The sequence below is a fragment of the Moschus berezovskii genome, chromosome 27 (genome assembly GCF_049115385.1).
Source record: "Moschus berezovskii isolate FMDL1 chromosome 27, NW_MosBer_1.0, whole genome shotgun sequence".
In the NCBI taxonomy this organism is placed as follows: domain Eukaryota; kingdom Metazoa; phylum Chordata; class Mammalia; order Artiodactyla; family Moschidae; genus Moschus; species Moschus berezovskii.
In genome coordinates this window covers 3,543,638-3,571,227 of record NC_142486.1, presented here as the reverse complement: position 1 = coordinate 3,571,227, position 27,590 = coordinate 3,543,638, and the positions used below count along the sequence as shown (strand labels likewise).

At 59.6% G+C, this 27,590-nt stretch overlaps 1 protein-coding gene and 1 long non-coding RNA gene across 3 annotated transcripts; one reads left to right on the top strand and one right to left on the bottom strand.

The window, feature by feature from the left end:
- Nucleotides 1-222: 222 nt before the first annotated feature.
- FSCN1 (fascin actin-bundling protein 1) lies at nucleotides 223-9,629 on the bottom strand. The gene is made up of 5 exons (XM_055410375.2): nucleotides 8,664-9,629; nucleotides 2,460-2,616; nucleotides 2,248-2,369; nucleotides 1,810-1,977; nucleotides 223-1,509 (listed from the first exon to the last, which is right to left on the bottom strand). Exons 1-5 carry the CDS (start codon nucleotides 9,493-9,495, stop codon nucleotides 1,307-1,309), a joined length of 1,482 nt encoding a protein of 493 aa, XP_055266350.1. The 5' UTR covers nucleotides 9,496-9,629; the 3' UTR covers nucleotides 223-1,306.
- Nucleotides 6,316-25,914, top strand: LOC129545771 (uncharacterized). Of its 2 annotated transcripts, none has more exons than XR_016036570.1 (4): nucleotides 6,316-6,593; nucleotides 6,784-7,000; nucleotides 23,814-23,910; nucleotides 24,459-25,914. It is a non-coding gene; the product is annotated as an uncharacterized LOC129545771 (long non-coding RNA). The 2 variants fall into 2 exon arrangements; XR_016036571.1 differs by having other exon boundaries at nucleotides 24,175-25,914.
- Nucleotides 25,915-27,590: the final 1,676 nt, after the last annotated feature.

Sequence of the window (27,590 nt, the reverse complement as noted above, 5' to 3'; positions counted from 1 at the left end):
TGCGGTCTGGGGGTGTGGATGGACGCACTGGAGGCCTCTTCAGTATGCAAAGGGGGGCAGCCCAGGCCTCCACGCTCTAATCAAGGCACACCTGCCCAGGTGTGCTGGTTTGTGTGGGCTTGACCTCTAACCCCTAAACATGCAGCAGTCGGGTTCCCGGGCCCACCCCTCGCGTCTGCCTTCATCCCAGCGCGCGCGCACACACACACACAGCCTCAGGGCTGCAGACTTGCGTTATTTTATTTTGCTCTTTCCAGTCTGAAGCTACTATCATGGGCGTTTAGAGTTATACAAATGACACTTACAAAAAATAAAAGACCAAGACACCCAGAGTGAGATGCATGGTGGACACTAACCGGGAGGGGAGCCGGCAGGGGCGGGGCTGGGAGCCAGGGGCCGGGGAGGGGGCTTCCAGGGGGTCCCGGCTGAGGGCGACGCCCAGTTTCCTCCCGCGGAGACCGGGAGTCTGGTCAGACAAGGAGCACCGACCACACGGGGCCCTGGCTGAGGCGGTGAGGGGCCCAGCACCACCAGGTGAGGGCCGGGCCTGGGGTGGGCACTCGGGAGGGCAGGGATGGAAAACCCCGTGGGAAGGTGCGGGAGTTTGGATTCAGGGAGGCACCCCGCATGCCCCACCGCTAGTGGGAGGAGAGGGCGCAGAGGCCAACTGTCTCAAGACCCCCTCAAGCCCACTCATGGCTACAACCAGGCTTGCCTGGGGCTCCTCCAGCAATAACATTTCATTAAAAACAAAAATACTGATTTGGTCGTTTTCTGCTTCCAGTCAGGCCAGAGGGAAAGCAAAGAGAGACAGGGGCAGGGTCCCCGGATCACAGCAGGGTGTGCAGAGGCAGGAGCCAGCCCCCACCCGTCCAGATGCAAGTGGGGCCACCGACAGGCCTGGGGCAAGAGTGTGGCTCCTGGGGGCGGGAGGCTCAGGAGGGGACAGGAGATTCCAGTTATGCACCCCGCCATTCCGGGGGGCCGGGGGCGCGGGAAGGCCTCCCAGAGCCCCCGCTCCTCCTTGGCCTCTTTGGGGAAATAAGGCTCAGAGTTGTCTGAGGTCAGGAGAGAGAAGTTCCAGCCTCGCCCAGGGTGCAGAGGAGAGGGCAGAGGGCCGGGACAGCCCGCCAAGGGCCAGGTCAGAGCGCCAACCTGCCCAGGGGACGACCAGTGAGGGCACCGTTTGCTCTGGGTTTCCAGTTTGAAAGGCAAGGGGCTCGCCACCCGCAGCGGAGCCCCCCAGGAGAAGAGAATTAGCGGGGGGGCGGGGGGCAGAGCAGGGAGGGGGCCGCGGGCGCGGGGCCTAGTACTCCCACAGCGTGGTGGGGTCGATGGTGTCGGCGCAGGCCTTCAGGACCCCCGCGTGGTCCCCCTTCAGGTAGTGCCCGCCCACCTTGATGGCCACCTTGTTGTAGTCGCAGAACTCCAGGAAGAAGTCCACCGGGGTGTCGCTGCTGCTGGTCACCGACGAGTCATTGCCCACCATCCAGTACTTTCCCGTGGAGTCTGCAGAGGCACAGGGGGAACCCGATCAGGCCCTGCCTCGGGCTCTGCCCCCCTACCCTCCAATCACAGCTCCCAGAGTGCGGCTGGGGTCTGCCCTATCCACCCACATGGATGGATGGAGCCCTTCTGGAAGCCCTCTGTCTGGCGTGGTCTCCCTCCTGTACCCATGAGAGCGGAAGGAAGGGGCTCCCCACCAGCTTGAGCTCCCACGTGGGGCCTGGAATGGCCCAAGCCATGTCAGAGGGTCAAGTGGGGCACAGGGGGGGTGCCCTGCCCAGTCCCGCCCACAGGGGCACCTGCCTTTGATGTTGTAGGCACCGTCTCGGAACTCCAGTTGGAAGACATCATAGTTGGAGCGGTTGGCATCCAGGGTGCCCGTGACCTTGCGGCAGCCGATGAAGCCATGCTCCCCGCGGAACACGATGATGGGCCGGTTGATCAGTTTCATGAGGAAGAGCTCCGAGTCCCCTGGCCCAGGAGGTGGGAAAGGCAGTGAGCCTCAGGGGGGGTCGGGGTGGGGGGGAGGGGGAGGTGCAACGCCCAGGGTATGTGTGGCTCAGAGAGGGACAGCAGGAGCCCGGGATCACACAGCACACTAGCCCTGGGGGAGGCGGGGTGGGGGCGGTCTGGGAGGACGCCCGGCACAGAGCAGGCTTCCAGAGGGGTTGGTAGGTGACCAGGACATAGTGAGACCCCACCCCAGGGAACTGCGGCTTGAGGTGTGCCCGAGGTGGCTACCTGCCGTCTCCACAGACGCCGCCAGCTGGCCATTCTTCTTGGCCGTCACGAACTTGCCATTGGACGCACGCAGAATAATCCTCCGATCACGCCACTCGATGTCAAAGTAGCATCTAGCGTCCCTGGGGCAGGGGTTGGGGCAGATAGGGTCAGGAGAGGCGCCCCTCCCCAGGAAGGGCCGGCCTGGGTGAGCGCGGGCAGCAAGCACTCACTTGGTGGAGGCGGTGGACTGCACACCCCCGGTGGTCGTCAGCGTCCAGTACTTGCCCGAGTGGGTACGGAAGGCGCATTTTTTGGTGTCGCGGTCAATCTCCAGTTGGAAGGTCTCTTGATCAGTCTCTTCGTCCTGATTGGCCGACAGGTCCATACCTGTGGGGAGAGCCTCCAGCTAGGACCAGGGACCCCCGCACCCCCCAGCTCTGGCTGACCCTCAGCCCTGCCCTCACACACCAGTACAGTGGGGGGCGGGGGGGCTACTGAGAACCCACCGCACGGCTCAGACCCCTCGGCCTCCACATCAGAGGGAGAACCCAGGACCCCGGGCCGGACCAGTTAGGGACCAAAGTCTCCCAGGTCCACTTACACATCACTCTCCTGGTTTTACAGAGTAAAACTGCAACAAACCAGATGCAAGAAGATACTGTAGAGCCAACGGGGAGAATCTGAACGTGGCCCGGGGTTAGAGGAGAAGGGTTAATTACTGATAATCATGTTGTCAGTAGGTAAGAGGATGCCTTGCTGTTTATAGAGATACAGGCAAAGATTTCCAGATGAAATGCCCGGATGTCTGGGTTCTACAGGAAGTACAACCAAAAACAATGAATGGAGGCCCAGGGAGCTGGTATGGCAGCCAGGATATTGATACAGAGCAGTTCATTGTTCTCTCCTGCTTCTGTGTACGTGTAAAAGTTCAAAGAGCAATTGCACACGTTCCTTTCAGGAAATCTAGAAAACTCCTCTAAAAGTGCAGTCACACACACCCCCATGCCCACTGCACCCCCGGAGAGCCTCTGTGAACGCTGGGCGACCACAGCCTCCTAACCGTTTCCCCTGTGTTCAAGTGCATGCAGGCAGCAGATGGTGATTTGCACACGACCTGCCTAACACCATCACACGTGTCCACGTCCTGCAATCGTCTGTGAAGGGGGTGGCTTCCGGGGTTTTGTTCCCACAAGCGGCAGCCCCATCGCTTTGCACACCCGTGTGGACTCCTCCAGCTAAAACCTGCAATGCGACCTTTGGTCACAACCACAAGTTCAGGTCCCCAAGCACCGTGGGTCTAAGAGCCTCGCTGTCGGGTGAGGTGGGCCTCCAGGCGTTTAGGAAGCCGGGGGCGGTGGCAGGCGCCCCTTCAGATGAGAGGAGGCTGGCGGGTGGCAAAGCCTGGGGGCCGGGCGCCGCTCCCCCGGCCCAGGACTCCTTCCTGGTTCTCCAGGCACCACCCAGAGGGCCTGACAGGTGTCAGCCCTGTGCTGACCAGGTCTCGAGTCCTGTGTCACCGCCACCCTGCCTCACGAGAGACAGGGAGACAGAGAAACAGTCCCCTTGCCCAAGGTCACCCAGAGAAGGCGAGGGGGCCCCGGGCTCTCGAGAGAAGGGGGCAAACTCCGGCCTCGTGCCAAGCCCTGTCCCCCCACCCTCCCTCCCCCTCTGGACTGGTGGCCGCGGCCTCCAAGGGTCACCCTGGACAGACCCTCACCACTGCTGGGCTCGACACCCCAGCCCGCCGGGGTCCCTTGAGCCCGTGTCAGGGATCAGCTGTCTACTCGGGCCCTGGGGTGGGGGTGAGCGCCATCCACCACGACATCCCCCGCGGAGCACCAGGCGAGGAGCAGCAAGGGCTGGGCCTGCTGGGGCGCCCAGTCCCCAAGAGGTGGGCCGTCCTGGGGCCACACCCAGCACGCGGGGCTGGGGTCCCTCCTGGCTCAGCCAGCCCGCCCCACCCCACCTTCCAGCCACAGGGCACCAAGCGCCCCACGCATGGGAGGCTGGCTGATGGCCAGGAAAGAACGGGAGAAACCCCACCAGGCACACCTCGGCAATAGTAAAGGCAGAGGGGGCTCCCCAGGGAGAAGGGCCAAGGGGGCAGTCAGCCCTCCCGCGCTTGCCAGCCTACCTGCTGGCACACAAGACGTGCACCAGGCTCAGGCCAGACACGCCCGGGGGCCCTTCTCCAGGAGACTTCAGGTCCCGAGCGCTCAGCCAGCCCTGCGCCCCTGCTCCTCCCAGCAACTCCCGTCCCACCCCTGGGGGGACAAAGCAAGATTCTGCAGAGTGGGTCCCTGTCCCAGGCCACATGACGACCACCGCCGTCTGCTCAGTCACTCAGACCCCGTCCAGCCTGGCTGTGTCCAGTCCTGGAACTGGTGTGATCAACAGGCCTAGGCCAGCGAGCAAGGTACTCAGAGTGGGGGCCAGGCGCCTTGCGTGAACTCCACACCCCCCAGCCTCAGTTTCCCTGTCAACCTGGCTCGGTGTCTCTCCGTCCTGCCAGGAGATTGAAAGCATGGAGGGGCCCGATGCCAAGGAGACACTGGGTATTCTGCCCCCAACAGGAGGGGCTGGGGGGAGTGTCTGCTCCATCCAGGGGGCCCCTCCTGGCTGCAAGGCCCTGCCCCGATGGGAAAGGCCCCACTCGGCCTTGGGAGTCTAATTAGAGCTGGGTTACTATGGGAACAGGGTTTTCTTTGGGATTTTTCTTTTCGTCAACAGCAGCAGAGAAAGCGAGAACCACAGGCCCACTGAAGCTGGAGCGAGGAGGGGGTGCGGCCAGAGCCACAGGCCCCTCCCCGCCCATCAGGGCTTTCCCAGTCTCCAGCCCCAGGCCACCCTGCACAGACCCGCCTGCAGCACACCCCATGGTCTCATCCCCCCGCAGCCTTGGCAGTCCCCAAATCCTCTGGATGGTCAAAAATCGGGCGCTCTCCACCACTCCCATTCAGTTTAAGGGAGGGAGCCCAGAAGCTTCTGTGGCCTCACCTCACTTCTCCTTGCTATCACCTCTTGCCACTACCTGGCCACCTTAAATCCCTACTCCATCCTTCGCTGTGCCCTGGGGCCAACACAACCTGCCTTATCAACAGGACTCTCACACATCATACAAAGCCCAGCTTGTCCAACCAGCCAGCCTCACCTTCAAGCGCTGGGGCTGGGCACTTCCTGAGCACGGAGACCCCAGGGCACAGCTGGCCAGAGGCAAAGGGGCTGTGAGATCTGGTGGGAACTGTGCTGAGGCTCCACCCAGGGTCTGGCTGGAGCCCAGGGCAGTGTGTGGAGGTGTTAGTCACTCAGTCATGTCGAACTCTTTGCAACCCACCATGGACTGCAGCCCGCCAGGCTCCTGTCCATGGGATTCTCCAGGGAAGAATACTGGAGGGGGTTGCCATGCCCTTCTCCAGAGGACCTTCCTAACCCAGGGATCAAACCCGTCTCCCACACTGCAGGCGGATACCTTACCACCTGAGCCACCAGGGAAGCAGAGCCCAGGGCAGGTAGGCGCCAAAGGAGCTTGAATACGGCTCACTCAGCAGCCCCGCCTGTGTGGTCATGGTGACCCCACTTCCCAGGACCTGGGGTGGATGTATGCCATCTGCCTTGTCACAGCAGCTCTCGGGACCCCCACACCCTGGTAGCCGACCCTGCCTCTAATGGCGGCTGCGATGACCTCCTCCCAGAAATACGGTCTGGCCACAAAGAACGTGCCAAGGTGGAGCCCTTTACAGGTGGGGAGACTGAGGCCGGAGAGCAGCTTGCAGCTTCAGCAGGAAGCACCCCACCCGCACCGGGCCCTGGCTGCTGGGATGACTCACATCCCCCGCCGGCAAAACCCAGGAGGCTCCTCCTTCCTGGCCTGCGTTTCCCAACATGTGTCTGGAGGAGCCGCCCCCGCCTCCCTGCCACGCAGGCCTGTCCAAAATGGCCTCTGCAGGCACGCCCCCCAACCCTGCGCAGCCCCGGGACCCCCCACCCCGTCACCCTCCATCCCTCCAGGGAGACCCGACGTCAGAAAGGCCGCCAGAACCTGAAGCCAAGGCAGCCCCAATCTTGGCCCCCAAAACTCCCTCCCCTTTAAACACACAGATGAGCCTGTGGCTCTCCTGCTGCAATTTCCGGCGGCTCCTCCCGCCCCGTCTCCTCCTGTCCCTGCCCCATCGACCTGAATCACAGCATGACACCCCCAGCGAGCCTCACTCAGAGGAGAGGGTGTCTATCCAGGCTCACCGCCTGGTACCTGCCAAAAATACCCCAGGCTCTCTCTGCCCCTTCCTGGCCCCAGGGGGCTCCTGCCACATCTTTCCCAGGGAAGGGGCGGGATGCAGCTGGCAAGCACGGAGCATCCGTCACTGGTAAGCACCCACTCCGGGTCCTGCAGCCCTGCTGGCTGATCCAGTCCCATGGACCAACCTCACAAGCTGCTTCTCGGCCAGCACTGGGCTTTCTGCTCCTCTCTGCCTCGGGGCCTTTGCACAAGCTGTGCTCTGTGTCCGCAACACTGGCCCACACGCCTGATATAGCCCACCTTCTGTTCACCCCCAGGTCAGGTCAAATGTCCTCCCCGGAAAGGGACCTCTCCCATCTAACCTGAGGCCCTCGTGGACCGCCTGGAGTCCCGGACACCTCTGCTGCCCAAGATGTGGCTCATGTCCCAACGAGGACACAGCGCCCAGCAGGGAAGGCTCCGGGCGCGCCCACTTGCTCACCACTCAGGCCTCAGCATGCCTCACTCGCTAGGGGCCCCGTGTCTGAGGAGCAGGTGAGGAGTCCTCCCCACCTAGTGCTGTGTGAGACTGGACAGGGGAGACCCTGTGGTCCCCAGAGGCTGGGAGGCATTAGGGGGTCCAGATGAGGATCCTTTCTGGACTCAAACCCAGTTCTGCCTGCTGCATACTTGCTGTGTGACCTTGGGCATGGGGCTTCTCCTCTCTGGGCCTAAACCCGTCCATCTGCAGGATGGAAGAAGCTTGGCCCACTTCAGTCCGCAGCCTGCAACCTCCGGCGGGAGCTGCCATGGGGCTGCAACCTCCTGGGCAGAGTGTGGACCTCCGACGGGTGGTCATCAGGAGAAAGGGGGGCCATTACCTGGGGTTCCCACCCAGCTATCTCCAGAGGCCAGGGTCCAACTTCCTGTCTGGGGGGAACAAGACGCCCAGAGGTTCCCCCAGGGGGAAGGAACAGACTGCCTTCTGGGCCAAAAGAAGGGCGAGGGTGCCAGAAGGAAGAGAAGCCGCCTGGGGGAGAATGTGAGCGGGGCAGGAGGGGGCTTATTCTGGCGCGCAGGCCGGTAGGAAATGACCAGGCCAGCAGGAGGCCCCGGGAAAGGACGCGGCGAGTTGCAGCCAGCTGTTCCATGCGGGAGTCTTAGGGGGTGGGTTTACTCGAGGTGGGGGCGCTTTCCGAGGGTGCCGGGCTGGGGTCTCCCGGCTCACGCTGGGACCGCTCTCGGGCACCCGCGGAGGAGAGCGCACCGGCTGGGAGCCGCAGGGCGGGGTGCCTGGCGGGCAGCCATCCCCGCCACGCCGCTCTGGACCTGGGCGCGAGCAGGGAGGCCACCTCCTGGGGCGGCTTCAGACGGAGCACCCGGCCCGCGGGGCGCTGCGCGGGGGGTTCCCAGCAGGGGCGACCCGCAGAAAGCTGACTCCCTCCCCGCCCAGCCTCATCTGGTTTTCTCATCCGCAGAGACCGAGCAGGACAAAGGGGGCGAGGGAGGGCCCTGCCGAGGAGCCCGCCCCCTGCTCACAAAGGCCGCGGCCCTAAGCGCGGGGCGGACGCAGGAGGAGGGGCTGGGGGGGAAGGGCAGACACTCGGGGCGCCCCCCTCCAGCAGAGGCCAACCCCTTCCAGCAGCCAGAGCGGGTGGGGAGAGGCCCAGCCCCGGGGGAGATGGACGCGCACCCTGCGGAGACCAAAGGACCCCCATCCCGCCCGCGAAAGGCGGCCTTTAGGGAGCGCCGGCGCGCCCTGCGCGGGTGCGACCCCTCGCTCCGCCCTGGAACTGAAGACCCATAAACGGGGGGAAGGGCATGAGGCACCAGGCGAGGGGCGTCCCCTCCCCCAGGGCTGGGCCCACGGAGCCCAGGGATCCGCACGAGTCGGGAAGACCCAGATTGGGCAAGGGGTGCGAGGGTGGCACTCGGGGCGGGGCCTAAGCGCGGCCTAGGGAGCCCCAAGCCCAAGGTGGCGTGGGGGCCGCGCCACGGCCCCCAAGGATGGGCAAAGCCCCACCCTTCGCCCCTTTCTCGGGGTCGGAGCGCACGCCCAGCGGCCGGGTAGAGTGGCCTGCGCGCCCAGCGGGGGCGCACCGGGCGTCGCTCGGGATTGCCGCGGGCGAGGAAGGGCGGGAGGCGGTGGGGACGGGGGTGGGGTGGGGTGCGCTTTGTGCAAAGCCCGGAAGAGGCGAGGGACGGAGTCCCCACTCACCCTGGCGCGTGGACACGTTCCTCTCGTTGGCCGCCTGCAGCACGACCTGGGCGCAGCTCTGCTCCAGGGCGAAGAGCTCGTCCTTCCCCACCTTGGTGGCCTTGCCCGCCTTGAGCGTGCCGCTGGGCCCCGACGGCGCCAGGTAGCGGCCCTCGCAGTCGCGGAAGGCCACCTTGCCGGAGCGGAACTCCAGCGTGTAGCCGGTGGCGGGCTCAGGGTGCGTCACCAGGCGCCCGTCGTGGCGCAAGAAGCGGTGGTCGGCCGTCTGCAAGCTGTAGCGCTGATCCTGGAAGGCCAGCGTGATGAGCGAGTCGACGCCCCAGGGCACGTCGCGGTCCACCGAGATCTCGTCGGCCGGCCGCGCGCCCAGATGCGCGTAGCGCTTGCGGGCCAGGCTGTAGATGTTGACCTGCGGGTGCATAGCGATGTGCACGCTCCACTTCTCGGCCGGCGACACGGTCTGAGCGAAGCACGACAGGCGGTCCTCGGTGCCGCCGAAATAGCGCCGGTGCGCCTCGGATTGCAGCGACCAGCGGCCGTCGTCGTGCGCCACGATGAGGAAGCGGCAGTCGGCGCCCGGCGCCTCGTGCTCGCAGGTCACGTTGCCGTCCTTGTCGGCCGCCAGGTAGCGGCCCAGGTGGCTGCGGAGGCACACGGCGGCGCTGCCCGCCTCATCGGGCGGCTGCTCCAGCGTCCAGATCTGCTTCTTCTTCAGGCTGCTGGCCGAGGCGTTCACCTTGAACCCGAACGTCTCGGCCGTCAGGTACTTGTTGCTGCAGTTGATGAGCCCGAACTGGATCTGCAGGGCCTCGGCCGTGCCGTTGGCGGTCATAGTGGCGGCTGGCGGCGGGCCGGCGCGGCCCGGGCGGTCGGTGGCGGGTCCCGGCGGCGGGGCCCAGCTCCTTTGTTCGGCGGCAGCCGCGGCCGTGCGCGCACCCTCAGCAGCGGCTTTACAAAGCCGGCTCGCGGCGCCCGAGCCCCTTTATAGGCGGGGTGACGTCACGCCGCCAGGCCCCGCCCCCGCCCCGCCCCGCCTCGGGGCTCGCCGAGCGGGGGGCGCGCGGCCGAGCCAGCGAGTGGCGCGGGGGGCCCGGAGGGGCGCGGGCGGCGGCTGCGCTCGCAGCGGCCCCTCCTTCTGCACCGCCGGCCTCTGCAGTCCCCCCCACGTGGGGCCACTGCCCCCTTACCCAAAATACCAAAGCCCCACCCTCGCGGCGCCGCGGCCTGAGGGCTCGCCCAGAGCAGGGGACCCCTCGGAGGCCCCCCCAACCCCAAGCCCAGTCGGGAGGAAGGCCCGAGGCAGATTAGAGGTTGTGGATTAGAGACCTCGGAAACCACGGAGCTCATCAGTACTAACGGAGCGCTCCGGAGGCTCCTGGAGGAGGTGGACTTAGCGCAGAGCCTTGAAGGGGCAGAGAGGGGACCCTCCAAGTGCCTGTGGTCGGAAGGGTGGGCGCAGGCCAGGAGCTGGGAAGGGGTCTACCGACCCCAACTCACCCAACCCAGGCTCTGCAGCCTCCAAAGCGGGGTCTGTGGTTCCCCGAAGCGTCCCTCCCGGAACACCGCGCGGAAAGGCACCTTCCCTCCCGGGGATCCAGGCACCCAGCCCCCCTGGCCAAATCGGTCTCTGGGGTAGTGAGGGCGTTCCCATCCCGAGGCTGCAGAGGTCACAGGGTTCTGGTGAGGTTCACAGGCATAGAGTGAGTTGCCGTTCCATCGCTGGGTCGTGTCCAACTCGTTGCGACCCCATAGGCTGCAGCACGCCAGACATCCCTGTTCTTCGCTATAGAGTGAGTAGTGAGCCCTTTTATGGATCAGGTGAGAGATGTACTAGGACTCAGGAAGCACAGCCCCAGGGGCCAGCCCGCCTCCCACTCTGTACCCACCCCCAGGTCCCACTGCACTGGACTCTGAGCCTGGTACCCAGGAGGGGATATTTCCTACAGATGCCCAACCCCACCCCCACCCTGAAGAGGAGCACTTCCCTTTTCTGAGCATCTCCAAAGGCCAAGACTTTTGCTGGGACATTCCCCACATGCCAGGCAAGCCCCTGGAATGCCAGCGTGACCACAGACTGCCCACAAGGTCTCGAGGCTAAAGGCAGAGGGCACTGAACTAGCTCCCGGGCTGGTTGGTCTGCGCCGCTACCTCCCCACAGGCAGCCTCCTCCAGGGGCTTTTATCTTCCAGGGTAATTCTGTGTTACCTTCCTGTTATTGTAGGTCAGATAGGTTAACTGGCAGGGCCTTGAGCCCCAGACGGCCACTGCCCATAGCACCCCCTCCCACAAAGCTCTGGAGAACTGAGAAACCAAGTTTCTCATTTTGAAGTCATCTGATAGGTGCTTCCCTGGTGGCTCGGTGATAATGGACCCACCTGCCAATGCAGGCGAACCTGAATCTGTGGGTTCGACCCCTGGGTCGGGAAGATCCCCTGGAGGAGGAAGTGGCAACCCACTCCAGTATTCTTGCCTGGAGAATCCCATGGACAGGGGAGCCTGGCAGGCTACAGTCCATGAGGTCGCAAAGAGTCGGGTACGACTTTTAGTGACTAAGCAAGGACAAATAGGCTTGAAACCCAGGGTCTCCCTGGCTGTGTGACTGTAGTCAAGTTAGCTAACCTCTTTAAGCCTGTTTCACCTTTTGTAGAAGAGATGCATATCCCCCATCTCAGGGCGGTCTGAAGTTCCCTGAGGACTTGGAGCTCAGACCCTGTCCCTGGCCACCCTCAGAACCCATTGCTATCCCCAAGAATCTCTAGTTAGGGCCAACTCTCTGGCCAACTATCACGGCTCATAGGAGAGGATGCTGAATAACTAAAGGCTGGGGGCAGCAGTCCTGTGCTGACAGTGAGGGCTGGGTCCTGCTGAGACACGCCTGCTGTGGGGCTGGAGTTGGGGGCTCCTGCCTCTCAGTCAGGCCGGGGTGGGAGCAGGTCCAGGCCTCCCCAGGTTATGCTTTTGACGGGTGCAAAGACGAGAGCTGGGTGGTAGCCCTGGCTTCTTGCACTGGGCTTCCTTCAGTCGAATGCACATCCTGGTCCTCAGTTTTTCCATCTCTAAAATGGGCATCATGATAACATCTGTCCCGGGAAAGAAGCTGAGAGGACAGGAGCCCACACACGTAAATGGGACCAAGGGGTTCCTGGGACGTGGCACTCAGTTTTCGAACCAGGAAGGTCTTGGGCAGATGGGGACAGGTTGGTGACTCCACACACCGGGCACCTAGATGACAGTGCCTGGCACGTGGTCAGTGCCCATAAACGCCAGCTGGTCCCGGGGACACAACGGGCCAGACACCCTCCAGCCCCCTAAAGTCCCCAGGAATTCGCAGGACCCTAGTTGTATAGTCAGAGCGATGGTGGAGCACAGCTTTAGGATCACTTGGCCAGGAGGGCAAGCCTTGTGCCAATTTGCTGAATAAATTAAATTCAGATAGAGCAATGCGGAGGATGGGACATGGAAAGGGAACCTTCGATTTCCCCATGGAGGAGGGCAGGCAGGTGAAATGAACAGAATAGAGACTGAGGCATTGGGGAATCAGGTTAGTTAGTCCTGAGACCAGGGGTGTGGAAGGAGGTGTCAATATATGAAGAACTGAGGTTAATTTCAACAGATGTGGAGCTAAGTGATTATTATTTAATTTTTCTGAATAGACAATACGTTCACATAGTTCAAATATCCCCAAACCTAAAAAGGCCTTTGTCCTCCACTGCTCTCCACTCCCACCCCACTACCTGCATAACTGCTATTAGACTGTTTTCCTCTCCTTGAACTTCAAAGACAAGCAAACCCAGAATATTTTTAAATTGGAGGATAATAGCTTTACAAAATTGTGTAAACCCACACTCCAGTGGGTCCCAAGCCTATTTGTTGTTGTGTTTAGTTGCTCAGTCGTGTCCGACTCTTTTGTGACCCCACGGACTGCAGCCCACCAGGCTCCTCCATCCATGGGATTCTCCAGGGAAGAATACTGGAGTGGGTTGCCATGCCCTTCTCCAGGGGATCTTCCTGACCCAGGGATCGAACCTGTGTTTCCTACATTGCAGGCAGGTTCTTTACCACTGAGCCACCAAGGAAGCCCCTTAAATGAGGAGAAAGGGAAGCATCGCAGGGTTTTTGTTTTTTTAATTGGTTTACAGTGTTGTTAGTCCCTGATTTACAGCAGTGATTGGGTCATACATATATGTACTTTCTTTTCTTAACATTCTTTTCCATTATGGTTTATCGCAGGATTTTTTTAATTGAAGGATAATTGCTTTACAATGTGGTGTTACTTTCCTCTGTAGAGGAACATGAATCAGTTGGGTTTTTAAAAAATTATTATTAGTTATTGCTGAAATGTCAATGTACCGAGACAATCTTAGGTCAGTTTAGCTGAAGAACATTTTCAAAACTGCTTGTCTGCTCTGCACCCACATTTCCTCCTCTCGCCTTCCCCGAGTGTCGGTTACAATGGGAACCTCTGTGTCCAGTGCAGCCACACGGTCCTGTCCGCAGGCACCACCTCGGGTCCCTCAGGGGAAGGACAGGAACACGGACTCTGTGTCCCTGGGCCCCCCGGGAACCCAGGTGCCACCTGAGCTGCCCGGAACGAGGGCATGGCCTGGGGAGAACGGACGTGCTTTGGCTGGGGCCGGGCCTGAGCCGCTCCCAGGCTGGCCACCGGGCGCCCTCCTGCCTGGTCTGGGGAGGGAAACGAGGCCACCAGGAGGGGCTGCTCGGCCCGGCCTGAGCCCAGGTCCCCGAGTCACAGAGACTCGGACTCCTCCCCACCCGACAGCCTCAGAGAATTTCTGTGCCTACCCACCATGGAAGGGCGGGGGCTGTCCCATCCCCGGTGCATCCCCCCTCACAGAAGTCACAGGAGAAGGGACTTCCCTGATAGTCCAGTGGTCGGGACTCGGTGATTCTGTCACTGAGGGCCTGGGTTCGACCCCTGGTCAGGGAAGTAAGATCCCACAAACCGCGACAAAACATTCCCTCTGAAATGACACGCTGCCTGGGTTTTGCCTTAAACTCTTCCAGACAGGGTGGTGGGTACGTGGGGATGACTTATGTGAGTCTCTCTCTTTTTATTTTTGGCCCACTCAGCCTGGCTCTGACCGGGGATCAAACCCAGGTCCTCGGCAGGGCAAGCGGAGAGTCCCAAACATTGGACCCTCCAGGGAAGTCCCGAGTCTCTACTTGAATAAATGTTTGGACATTCCCATAATAAAAAGTTTTAGACAGGGCTTCCCTGGTGGTGCAGTGGATAAGAATCCGCCTGCCAATGCAGGTGACGCGGGTTCGATCCCCGGTCTGGGAGGATCCCGGATGCCGTGGAGCAACAAAGCGCATGCGCCAGTTACTGAGCCTGTGCTCCAGAGCCCGGGAGCCCCAGCTACCGACGTCCTTGCGTCTACAGCCCATGCTCTGCAACAAGAAAAACCACCGCCAGGAGAAGCGTGCACACCAAAACAAGCTGTGGGCCCCTCTCGCCACCAACTCGAGAAAGCCCGCGCGGGGCCGCAAAAACCCAGCGCAGCCAAAGAAACCCCAAAATTAAAATTTTAGACAGGCACACTAAGAATAAAAATAAAATACCCCTCTCTTCATCCCCTCTCCCAAAAAATCGTGGTGGTGGAGGGGGGATAGAGAGGATATCCTGATTGTGCCGGCGGGGAGGCTGCAGAAGGGATGCCCTGCTACAAATCTTAGGTCCGCCTGAACGCTTCTGCTGCAGCAATGGGCCCGGACATTCTGATCCTGGATCTTCGCCTCTGCCTTAGTCCCTGTCCTGCGTGTGCCGTTGCGTCACGTTTGAAACTCACCCTGCCGGTCCTCTCTCTAGTTTGTTCAGAAATGTGCTCTGTAGGTAGCGATGGAGCGCCAACAGGTAGATGTGTAGATAGGAGGTGTTTCTTCTCTCGGCGCACCACCCCCTCCACCCTCAGGGCTTTGTCCACCCGTTCTCTCTGGCGTGCGGAAGGGCCTCAGATTTCTACCAGGCCTGAGGCTTCAGGCTTGATCCCCGGGGCGAATGCCTCCCTGGACGGGCTGGGCCCCAACCTGTCACAGCGCTGGGCCTTCTCACCTGGGCCAGGGCTGCGCTGTGCTGCCCGGGGGCCTCCAGCACCTTGGGCTCCCCATAGCTTCTCCTTGAGGAAATCGTGCCAAGCCCCACATCTCCCAAGACCCGGCTGGAGACCTGGGCCCTGGCGCCCAGCACTCCTGAGGCCCCTGGTGCTGGTTTCTGGTGGGAGTTGTTGTCATTCGGTGGCTCCGTTGTGTCCGATTCTGTGACCCCTTGGACTGCAACACACCAGACTTCCCTGTCCTTCACCATCTCCCAGAGTTTGCTCAAACTCATGTCCATCGAGTCAGTGATGCCATCCCACCATCTCATCCTCTGTCATCCCCTTCTCCTCCTGCCTTCAGTCTTTCCCAGCATCAGGGTCTTTTCCGGTGAGTCAGCTCTTCGCATCAGGTGGCCAAAGTATTGGAGCTTCAGCTTCAGCCTCAGTCCTTCCAATGAGTATTCAGGGTTGATTTCCTTTAAGACTGACTGGCTTCTCCGCTTTTTGGCTAAGAGTAAGTATAATATCTGGTGAGGGGGCAGGCATTACACCTCTGCCAGTGTAGGATGGGGAGTGACTGCTTCATGGGAGACCACAGTGTTTTGGAACTAAGTAGAGATGGCGGGTGCATGAGATTTTGATTGCACCAAAGGCCACATAGGGGCTTCCCTGGTGGCTCAGTGGTAAAGAATCCACCTGGCAATGCAGAAGACACGGGTTCGATCCCTGAGTGGTGAAGATCCCCTGGAGAAGGAAACAGCAACTCACTCCCATGGACGGACAAACCTGGAGGGCTACAGTCCACAGGGTTTGCAAAAGAGTCGGACATGACTCAACCTCAACAACAACGACAAAAGGCCACAGAGACTGTATGCTTTTTTTCATTATTGCAATTTTAAAATTTTTATTTATTTATTGGCTGCGCTTCGCAGTATGTGGGATCTTAGTTCCCCGACCAGGGATCAAATCCACGGCCTCTGGAGTGGAAGCACAGAGTCTTAGCCACTGGAGCACCAGGGAAGTTAATTTTATGTTATGTAATCTTTACCTCCGTTTTAAAAAATCAATCTGTCTTAGCGGGGAACAAAGCACACAGAATCACGAAGCTGGGAGGGGTCACTTAGGGCCTCAGGCTGTCCCTACCCTGCACCTCCTTCCTTCCTGGGGCTCCCACTTTCACACCAGCTCTACAGTCTCACACCCTCTCCTTGCTTCCCGGGATCCCCACGAGATGCTAGAAACAGCCCATCACGCCTGCCCAGGGTGTTGCCGGCTTTCGAGGCCTGGGCCCTACCCGAGGTCCTGACTATTGTCCAGGGGCCAGGGATGGAGGTCTCGGGGGCAGCACTGGGCAGATCACAGCCCCTTGAAGCTTCAGTTCCGCATCAGCAAAAGGCCAGGGTGTGACGTCCTGGGAGTTTCCTGCCAGCATCATTCAGGGTTGCCGGAGGGGGGGGGGTCCCCGTCCTCTCCGAGCCTCACCCTCCCTTCTCTCTGAACAAGGTGAGTGGGACCCTGGGCCCAGCAGTGCCGTCCACATTGCAGACGCACAGATGTCCATGGCCCAGCCTGTGTGCACGCCCAGCCTTGGGACCCAAGCCCATGAATGGCGTCTTTGTCATTCGCCCTTGTGGCCCCTCGAGTCAGCCTGGTACGGCCTGCCTCCCTCTCGGGCGCCCTCAGTGGGAGGAAGCGATCCCGGGGCGGGACTCGGACAGCTGTGCCTTCCAGGGCCACGGGCTACACCCCCAGCACCGTTGGGTCAGAGCCGAGGAGGGCAGGACCAACTGTCACCCCATCACCCCGTCTGCAGGAACGACTCTGCCGGCCTGGGCTCAGGGCCCTCACGTTACCAGTCGGCAAACGGAGGCCTGGACTGGGCAGGACAGGGAGGCTCGGTGTCAATTTTAGCAGGGACACGCAGTTCTCAGGGGTCCAGGCCGTGACTCTTGTCAGATTTTTTTTTTAATTTATTATTAACTGAAGGATACTTGCTTTACAATAGGGTGTTGGTTTCTGCCCTACATCATGATCTTGTCGGATGTACCAAGAGGTTTGCAATACCCGCTTCCTGGTCCTAAGCTGTAAGCCATGTAAGTCAGGAACCAAACCCGGGGTGGGCTGCTCAGGACCTGACCCATGCGGTGCACTGTCCTGGGGAGCGGGGAATCTCAGAGGTCACCGTGAAATCCAGGAGGGCCCCCAGGAGGACCTCCAGGAGGAAGCAGTGACCAGGCTGGGAGAATAGGAATTCAGCAGAGTGGAGCCAGGTCAGCTGGAGCAAAGGTACACAGGCTGACCTCCCTATGTCTTTCTGAACACGTGTCCCTGCAAAGCATTTCTAGTTCTGTCATCTGGGCGATGATGCCCCGAGGGGAAGGCCTGGACTGGCCTCAGCGGGTAGCTCAGAGGCCGCACCTGGCCCATCCGTCCGACAGTATGGCAGGTGCTGGACCGGCTCTGAGGCCCGAGTGTGCTTTGCAAAGTGAGGCTGTGGTGGAGTGCGCTTGGCAAGGGCCCGGCTAATTAAGAGGGCATTAGCATCCTGGGCAGAAGCTGTCTCCTGCCAAGACGTCCTTGCCAGGAGCAGGACCGCTTCCCCAGCCGCGCCAGGCCTCAGCCTCCCCCCTAGCCTGGCCACTGCCCCACTCCTGCTTCCGACAGCCTGTGCCCACCCTCCAGGGATCCCCCCACCCCTCTCCTGGCGCCCCTGAAACCTGGCCTCAGGCCCGTCTGCTGAGTGGCCAGGTCATCTGTCCTCCCCGAGCCTGCATGGAACCCCTGCTACACCGCGTCCATAAGTCCAGGGGCATCACGGTCCCCTCGCCTCCCTCTCCCAGTGGGCTCTGAGCGCGATGCTATTTTTCTTTTCCGGGTAAGCTGGGTCTTCCTTGCTACGTGGATTTTTCTCTAGTTGCAGTGAGAGGGGACTACTCTCTTGTAGTGAGTGGGCTCTTCATTGCGGTGGCTTCCCTTGCAGAGCACAGGCCCTAGATCGCACAGATTCAATAGTTGTGGCCGTGAGCTTAGTTGCCCCCCGGCATGTGGGATCTTCCGAGACAGGGAATCGAACCTGTGTCTCCTGCGTTGGCAGATGGACTCTTATCCACTGAGTCACCAGGGAAGCACTCTGATTGCTTTCTGCTGCTGGGGAGAGAAAGAGCAACAAGCACCTCCACAGGGACAGCAGCCTTGATCCCCACCCCCGTTGCCTCCAGGGCGAAGTTGGCCGTCTCCGCTCCCAGTGCTTGGACCCCTCGGGGGGCCCACCTCTCTGTTCAAGTCTCCTGCTCCTTCTCCTCCTGTCTCTCTTCTCCACCTGCTGAGCCCCCTGCTTATGCAAAAGACACACCTCAAACGTCCCCCACCTCCTCTGGGGAGGTTCCTGGCTCCTCTGAGCGCCCAGGGGTGGAGAGGAACTCTGACACTGTTCACACAGGTCCAGGCATCCCAGGGGTCAGGGCAGGCATCTTTGGCAGCGAAGGAAGTGTTCTGGAATCTGCTCTGTCTGATAAGGGAGCCTGAGGCTCTGGTCACCGAGGAACCTTGCATATTGCTTCACTGTGCTTCGTCTACATGTCAAAAAGGCAGGTCTGGGCACTTCCGGGGCAGCCCTCCTGGGAAGCCAGAACAGAACCTGGGGCTTGGAGTGATGTCCCAGGGGTCAGCAGACGAGGCGGCAGGCGTCCAGCACCTCGGCCAGTGGTCGGGGTGCCTTGGCTCTTCCGCCCTCGTCCCCCGCTGGCGGGCAGGGCCGTGTCTGCCCCCCATGCCCTCCCCAGTGCCATGGCTGTGGTGCCCTCCTCAGGCCCTGCACACACCCCTGACAAATGCACCCCTGAGACCCGCCAGCTGCCAGGCAGCCCCGGGCAACACGGAGGGACACAGAAGCAGGAGGACTGGAGGCCTAGATCACGGACTGCACCCTTGCTCACTCTCCCAGGGGCCGGGCCTTTCCCAGCTCAGTCCTCCCCTGGCCCACAGACCGTCCCAGACTCCAGACCCCAAAGGTTCCGTAAGTGGGCACCCTGCCCCTGGCCCTCCCACTTCTTCCCAGAAAGAGCTGGAGTGGGGTCTACATGGCCTTTTAGGACGTCTGGGGAATTCTGAACCCTCCTACGAGGAGGGGGGAATCTTCCACTACCTGTCCAGCTCAGAGGTCCTAACAGCCCCTCTCTGCCCAATTCAGTGCCTGTCCAGGACCCTTTACAAGGGTCTGGGGCATTGGTGGGGGTCCTGGGATGGGGACAAGGGCAGTCTTGGGGCCTGAGCAAGGAGCACACTGCAGGGCAGTTTGCAGGAAGAGAAGGGCAGGGGCGGGGAGTTGACAGCAGGGATGCGGCCTGAGGCTCCCCCTCGAGTGCCTGGGTGTCTGAATTCTGCAGGCGCTGCCCTCCACGAAACCTACTGGCTCTCTACCACTGGGGTCTTCTCCCAGGGCCTTCATGTACAGCTGTATAAAAGGCTGAGGTGGGGGGCCAGCCAGCTCAAGCCCTGTGTCCAGGCTGCAGGGCTGTGTCAGCCTGAAGGAAAAGAGGTTTTTCTCTTTGCCAGAGGTCACAGCCCCCGGTCAGGGTACGGTTTATCCCCCTAGAGGAGCAGCTCCTTCTAATTCACACAGGGCTCTATGCAGGCCCAGTTTTCCCTAGGCCTTTCCAGGACCCTTTAGGACACAACCCTCTTCAGTCATGAAATCATCAAGGCAAAAAAAAAGAAGAAGAAAAGAAAACTGGGAATTTCCCAGTGGTCTAGTGGTTAGGATTCTGGGCTTTCACTGCTGTGGCCCGGGTTGAATTGCTGGTTGGGGAACTTAGCTCCCACAAGCCACCATGGCACAGTCAAAAAAGGAAAAAAAAAGGAGTCAACTGGCTAAATAACAAGGCCAGTAGTTAATGGCAAGAAATAAGAAGCCCTGAAGAGGGGAGTTTCCTGGGTATCTTAATCCTGATAATAGCTGGGAAAGGACCCTGGAACTTACCCTCGTCCTCACACTGCCATCCTAACTAAGTCAGCTTTACCCTCAGGTTGAGCCCCTCAGAGTCACAGAATGGCTACCAGGGCTCCAGACATCACATTTCCCCAGAGTTATCTAAGCCAGGTTTTCGACAAACCCCTTCTTAGTGTCATGTTTTTAAGCACATGAGACAAAATACATGGGATTACAAAGGAAACCAATTGCATTATATTGTCAACCCTGTTGTTTAATGGTGAAGTGTTAATATGTGCTTCCTTTTAATACATTAAATAATAACTAGTGGTAGACTTTAGAATACCATTATCTGAGTCCAAATGACATTCTAGAATTTCTGCCATAGATGTAGTATGTTCTAAAATCCTAGGTGGCAAACCCAGAGGGCCTCCTGGGGTTTGTTGCTCACACCCATAAAGGAGGTAAATGCTGAATTCAGTCACTGACCATCAGGACGTGATTGTGTTCTCATCCACATTCACAGACTCCAGACTCCCTGACTCCAGCAGCTCCAGGTGGAGGGCTGCTTGTGTAAATGGAAGAAACCTTTTCCTAAGCCCTCCTGCAGACCCTCCTTCGTTTCTCTTAGCCAAGCTGACATTTCTCTCCAAATCCACTCCACTGGGAGAGAAAGACCATTCAGTCCAGCAATTCAACTTCGGGGTAAAAGTCCGGAAGAACTGAAGGCAGGGCCCTGAACAGACATTTGCACACCTGTGTTCACAGCAGCATTTATTCATAGTAGCCAAAAAGTGGAAGGAAGCCAGGTGTTCACTGACACTTGAGTAGGTAAACACAGTGTGGCTCATCCTTACAATGAAATATGATTCATCCTTAAAAGGGAATGAAATTCGGATACTTGGGACTTGCCTGGCAGTCCAGTGGTTAAGACTCCACGCTTCTACTGCGGGGAGTGTGGGTTCAGGTAGGGAAAGGTTGAGGGCAGGAGGAGAAGGAAGCGGCAGAGGTGGCGATGGTTAGATGGCATGACCGACTCAACGCACATGAGTTTGAGCAAACTCTGGGAGACAGTGAGGGACAGGGGAACCTGGCGTGCTGCAGTCCACGGGGTCACAGAGTCAGACACGACTTAGCAGCTGAGCAAGGGGAACTAACATTCCACAGGCAGCCAAAGAAAGAGCTAGAGGTTGGCACACAGCTGGGGCAACAGCATCCAAGTGGGGCCGGGGCAGCTGCAGCTGCTGGGATGCAGGCCCACACTCATCCTCTAACTTCCTTTCCCGCTGGAGCCTCAGTATTGTCCTCTGTGAAATGGGTGCAATACCACCCACCTCACAGGGTTATCAGGGAATGTTCTTAAAAAGATAAACATCCACGGGAGGCAGCAGGGAAAGAGGAGTTCAGGGTCCAGCTGGGGCTCAGTCTGGGGTGCAGGGGAGGGATAGGGTATGGGAGAGGCTGGCCCCTGCAGGTAGGTGCTCAGGGTTTATCCTGAGGGCACTCGGGTGCCATGGAAGGTTCGAGTGGGAGTGTTTCTGTTGACGCCTGGGGGAAGATGGAGGGAAGGAACAATGAGGGGGGTGCTGAGATGGGGGAGGAGGTACCGCATGCAGGAGGGTGAGTCAGCAAGATGGGGGTGGGGGCCCAGGAGCCCCACATCCTGAGGATCACGAGGACTGAGCAGATGCACTCAGAAAGCAGTTTCTGTCTTGGGGGGGAAGAACTTTGCCACCATCTGAGGGGCTGGGAGGGTACAGCACCGGCAGGCCCAGGCAGGCCCTTGGTGGAGTCACAAACCCCTCAGATCCAGGCTCCCCCAGCCCAGCCTCTCCACGCTGGAGGAGACCCCACAATTCTTCCCACTGCCCCCTCCCCTGTCCTGGACTCCCACCCCTCCCAACCCCTACCCCGGGAGACCGGAAGGCAGCTGAAGGGAAGGTGGGGTGTGGGGTGCAGAGGCGGGGAAATGCCCGCAGGGTCCACTTCCCTTTCGGCAGCTCTGGCCACATCCTGCGGTGACCAGAGGACTGCAGTGTCCCCAGCCTGATCTCTGGCCTCGTTACGGATTTTCTGATAAAACTTGTGCAAGGCAAAAATTCTGACCAAGGAATGCCTTAGAAACCGCTGCCTCCGGCACCTGGGGCGCTGCTGATGGCGGATGCTTGCAGCATCCGTGTCGCTGAGGAGTCGAGCTCACAGGGGAACCCCCTGCCATCCCCGGTGCCCCCCAGCCCTGCACAGGAGGGTGTCTGTCCACCTTCAGCAGAGCCCTTCAAGGAGAAGGATGCTGGGGCTCAGAGAGGGGCAGGGACTTGATGCCCAGCTAGTTGGGGTGGGTCCCAAACCTGTGTTCTGTGAGGAGGCCTCACTTGCTTGCCCTCCCCGAGCCTCAGTTTCCCCTCTGTTCCCAAAAGCTGCTCCAAGGGCTCCCACAGGCTCCGTGCAGGGTTTCCTGGGACTGTAGCTGGCTTGAAACAGCAGAAATAGAGGTGCCTGCAGGGTTGTGCAGAGGCTCCAGGCAACATTTCTCCCTGCTTTTTCTGGCCCCTGGTGGCCCCAGGCATCTTTGGCCTCTGTCTTCACAGGACCTCCTTCCTGGTGTCTCTCTGGGTCCCACAGTCTCATCTCCCTCTCCTTTCTCTTTTTAATATCTATTTGTATACAGATTTATTTGGCTGTACTGGGTCTTAGTTGAGACAGGCAGGATCTTTAGTTGTGGTGAACTCTTAGTTGCAGCCATGTGAGATCTAGTTCCCCAACCAGGGACTGAACCCAGGCCCCCTGCACTGGGAGCGTGGAGTCTTAGCCACTGGACCACCAGGGACATCCCCTCCCTTTCCTTTCTTGTATAAAAACACCCACATCCCAGGATCATCTCAATCGAGCTCCTTAACTAATGACTCCTGCAAAGACCCTACTTGCACACAAGGTCACAATCTGCGGTTCCAGGTTGACATGAATTTGCAGGCAAGGGTCACAGTTTGATTCAGCCCAGTCCACATGTGGGCCTCGCTCAGGTGCAGCCCCTTGGACTGGACTCCCTGGCATCATTCCCACCATCTGCGAGGTGCCCAAGGCAAGGGCCCAGCTGTTGTGGTGACCCTGTCCAGAGTCTGGTTTGTTCAATTCCCCGTGCGTGCATGTGTGCTTAGTATCTTCAGTGGTGTCCGACTCTTTGCCTTTCTGTGACCCCATGGTCTGTAGCCTGCCAGGCTCCTCTGTCCATGGAATTCTCCAGACAAGAATACTGGAGTGGGATGCTTCCTCCAGGGGATCTTCCCAACTCAGGGATCGAACCCACATCTTAACGTCTCCTGCATTGGTAGGTGGGTTCTTAACCACTAGCACCACTTGGGTAGCCCACGGAAGACCCCACAGATAGGAAGGAGTGAGTCCTTTTATGAAGTTCAAGAACAGTCAAAGTAGTTGGGGAAGTGCTGGCCAGGGGGGACTCCAGGAGGCTTCCGGGAGCTGGAAATGTTCTTTATCAGTCACAGATGTAAGTTTAAATGTTCCAGCAGCCTCCTTAAAATGGTAAAAATAAACCCAGGAAATCAATTTTAATAGTGTTTTATTTATAGTGTCCGACTATATTAATATGTATATTAATAGCGTCCGACTCTGTGACCCCATGGACCATACAGTCCATGGAATTCTCCAGGCCAGAATACTGGAGTGGGGCCTTTCCTTTCTCCAGGGTATCCTTCCAACCCAGGGTTGAACCCTGGTCTCCCGCAATGCAGGCAGATTCTTTACCAGCTGAGCCACCAGGGAAGCCCCATTTAAGCCATGAGTATGCCCCAAATACGGAGAAGGCAATGGCAAGCCACTCCAGTACTCTTGCCTAGAAAATCCCATGGATGGAGGAGCCTGGTAGGCTGCAGTCCGTGGGGTCGCTAAGGGTTGGACACGACTGAGCGACTTCACTTTCACTTTTCACTTTCACACATTGGAGAAGGAAATGGCAACCCACTCCAGTGTTCTTGCCTGGAGAATCCCAGGGACGGGGGAGCCTGGTGGGCTTCCATCTATGGGGTCACGCAGAGTCAGACACGACTGAAGTGACTCAGCAGCAGCAGCAGCAGCATGCCCCAAATAAGACCATTTCAATATATAATTAATATAAGAGTTACTGAGAAAGTTCAGGTTCTCTTTCCCCTCCAGACTAAGCCATCTGGCCCACCTCCGCTTGGCTGAGCCTCACCTAGACGACCCCCACCCATCCTGGCCAGACAAACTTCTCCACAGATGCAGACTGAAGGTAGGTGCACTCTGCATTTGAAGAAAGACAGAGAAAGGGGGTGGGGGAAGATGGAAGGAAAGAGACAGAAAGACATCGTCCTTGAGTGACTGAGTCCTGGAGTCAGGACAGGGCCCTTCCATGAAGGTGCAGAGTGGTGGGGATCAGAGGCCCTGGAGGCTGGGGGCGGGGCATCCTCCGGGAAGCTCTCCTCCTCCCGGCAGCAGCAGGAGGCTATGATTCCACCGGGACCCAATCAAGCCCCTTATCTCCCTCTGCTGGCAGCCATTGTCCTGGAAGAAAAGGAAGAGGAGACGCCCAGAGGCCCCTGCCATCGCCCTCCCCCTCCCACCACCCTCCTCCAAGTCCCTGTCCAGCTTCCCCACCAGTCTCTGACCCAAACCTGCTCCTGGAAGCCCTAGGCCCCCTCCCAGGGCAGTGGGTCCACCTGGCGATGAGCGGGGAGGACTCTGCCTCACGTTACACAGAAAGGAATTGTGTCCCTTAAAAAGTGCACACTTGGGGCTTCCCTGGTAGCACACTGGTAAAGAATCCACCTGCCAACGCAGGAGACACAGGTTCGATCCCTGGTCCGGAAGGATCCCACCTGCCACAGAGAAGCTAAGCCTGTGAGCCCCAACTACAGAGATGGCCGCAAATACTGAAGCCTGTGCACCCTAGAGCCCATGCTCGGCAACAAGAGAAGCCCCCGCAAGGAGCAGCCCACACACCTCAGCTAGCGAGTAGCCCACGCTTGCTACAACTAGAGAAACGCCTGGGCAGAAATGAAGACCCTGGGCAGCAATAATAAATAACAATTTTTAAAAAGTGCACACCAAGGAGTTTTTCAGATACAGCGAGAAACAGAGAAGACATCTTCCTTCCTCTCCCCTTTGGCCCTTCTTTCATTTCCCTTCTGGAACAATGAAGTCCTAAAGCCACTGGCCGCGGCGGAGACGGTGGGCTTCCACTGCTCCCATGCGGGGTGCGCAGGAGTGGGGGCCCGAAGCCGGGCGGCAGAGGGTGGTGGCTATGCCCTGCACTGACTGTGGAGGTGCCAGGGGGGGTTGGATTTTCGTGTTCAGGACAGAGCATGGAGAGGCCCCGGAGACAAGCCAGGGAAGCAGAGAAAACAGGAGGAGGGTCCCTCCAGGAGGACAAGGCCACCCACGGGCTGGGGACACAGGGACAGCCCTGACCCCTCCCCTGGAGATATGCCACATGCCTCCAGCCTGAACCCAGGGGTCCTGGCCAGTGTTCCCACCACCCGCCCCACCCTGGCCCAGAACTACAGAAGCACCTGCCGCTCTGAAAGAGTTTAAGGTGCTTTCAGTAAGTCTGAGGGCCTGACGCCCACCCACACCTCTGCTGGTCCCTGCTGGGCACAGGGAGGCTCTATCCCTGTCTGCCCCTGCCTGGCACGCCCTGAATGTCCCCACACACCCATCCTTCCTGGGACAGCCTGGACATTCACCCCGCCCTGCCCTCCAGGCTCTGGCGGTCCCATAGCCCGAGACCCACAGGCCCCATCAGCTGCTCCCTTGGAACCCTTGAGCCGGAGGCAGCTGCTCCTCCAGGTCCCACTGATGTTTTGTGGACTTCAGCCCCTCACTCTTCACAGTCCCAGAGGTACTGCACATCCAGCCCCGAGAGTGTCCCTGGCACCGGGCAGGGTCTCTTCTCATCCTCACAGCTTATCATCCCATTTTACAGATAAGGCAAGTTTCAAGGAGATCAAACTTGCCTGGGAGGTAGAGGTGGGAACAAAGCCTGTACACGCTCTTTAGACACCACCGCCAAGTTTCCTTTTTAAAATCCCCTCCTCCAGACAAGAAAATCTAAAATTACATGTGTGATTTGCATTTATGGCTTGTGTTATGTATCAGTTGGATGGTGCTATTCCTTGGGAGCAAGTAAATCACTGATAAAAAAATAAAATTCTAGGACTTCCCTGGCAGTCCAGTGGTTCCGACGCCGTGCTCCCACTGCAGAAGGCGTGGATTTGACCCATGGGGAGAGGGGAACTAAGACCCCATAGGCTGCATTGGCCCAGCCAACAAAAAGAAAAGAAAGTTGTGTACAAAGAACCTTGAGTTCTTCAGAGCTGCATTAAAATGGCTCATGTTCTGACCCTAAAAAGCAAATAAAATATAACTGGCTCCTCCAGCCTGCAGGCTGACTGCCTGGCTGGGGTCATCCTTGTCTCACCCAGAAGACCCTTCTGGTGACTTAACTGCTGAGTCTTAGGTGTGTGGGGAGGAGGCACAGATGATCACACCATCCACAGGCTTCTACCTTTCTTCCCACACCTCATTATTATTTCCTGGCTACTCTTGACTGCTGTGTGACTTGAGGCAGGTTACCTACCCTCTCTGAACTTCCGTTTCTTCAATAGTATCAGCTTCATAATCAAGTAACCGGTAATCACTGAGTCCAGCCATTCCCACCCCAGCACAACGGGAGGGGCAGGGAGGCGAAACAGCAGAAGGACGGGGCCTGGAGGGTAAGCGCCTAGGCGGGAACGGAGCCAGGTAGGGGCTGCGAGGTCTGGGTAAGGAGACCCAGGTTTTCCCCAAGGTGGAAGCCCCAAGTCTGCACATCTGAGGTTCACAACAACCTCGACCGCAGTTATTATTAAAACCCCTAGGTTGTGACTCATGCGGGCCGCCGAGATCAGGATGAGGCTGGGCTCGCAGCCTGGGGACCAGGCCCCCAAATTCCTTGGGGTCTTGCGGTGGGGATGGGCTGAGCCGGCCCCCATCTTTGTGCGGGAGGGGGCGTGGCCTAGCGAAGACGGACCAATCCGGGGAGGCCGCAGCTCTGCGAAGCCAATGGCGAGGCCGTGGCCGGGGCGTGGGCGTGGCCAGGAGGGAGACGGGGCGGGGCTCCTGCCTGGGGCCGCAGTTGAGGGTCCTTTGGGGGTCCTGCTGAGGCCGCGGGGCGCCCCCGGGGAAAAGGAGGGTCCAGGGGAGGGGGCAGTGCGGGGGGGAACGGGGCCTGGGATCCAGCGGTGGGATCAGGGCGAGCAGAGGCGCCGCCGCCGGCGATGGGGGAGCCCCCGACTCGGCGCGACTAGGAAGGGGGCGCCCCCGGGTCCGCGAGGTACTGCGCGGACACGCTCTGCCAGGCCCAGGGGACCCCGCGTCCCTCACCCCGTCCGCCCCCGTGTCCTTCCTCCCTTGGCAGCTCCCGCTTCCAGATCGCTTCCCGCCCCGGCCGAGTCCCGGGACGGCCCTTCCCGGCCCCTTCCGCGAGCAGCCTCCCCTCCCCCGCTCGCTTCCTGCTGGCGGAGGCGGCAGTTCGCGCAGCTGGAGGTGCGGCGAGCTTGGAGGCTCCTGGCAGGGCCTGACTGCCTTCCTTCTGGGCGTGGTTTCCGGAGTCCCCCCCCCAGCAGCACACTCATCCGGAGCCCCTTCCGTCCTCCACACCTCAGCTACTGCAGACCCTTCCCAGCCAGACAGACCCCAAGGCTGGGTGATGGCCGCATCCCCAACCCGCCTGAAGGATTTCCTTGTCAGTCTCTCCTTTCCACCTCCACTATGCTTCCCAGGGCTCCTACCCCACATCCAACCCTCCCCTTCTTTTTAAGGACAGCTGAGGTTTTTCTTGGTGGCTCAGATGGTAAAGAATCTGCCTGCAATGCAGGAGACCCGGGTAGATCCCTGAGTCCGGAAGATCTCCCAGAAAAGGAAATGGCAACC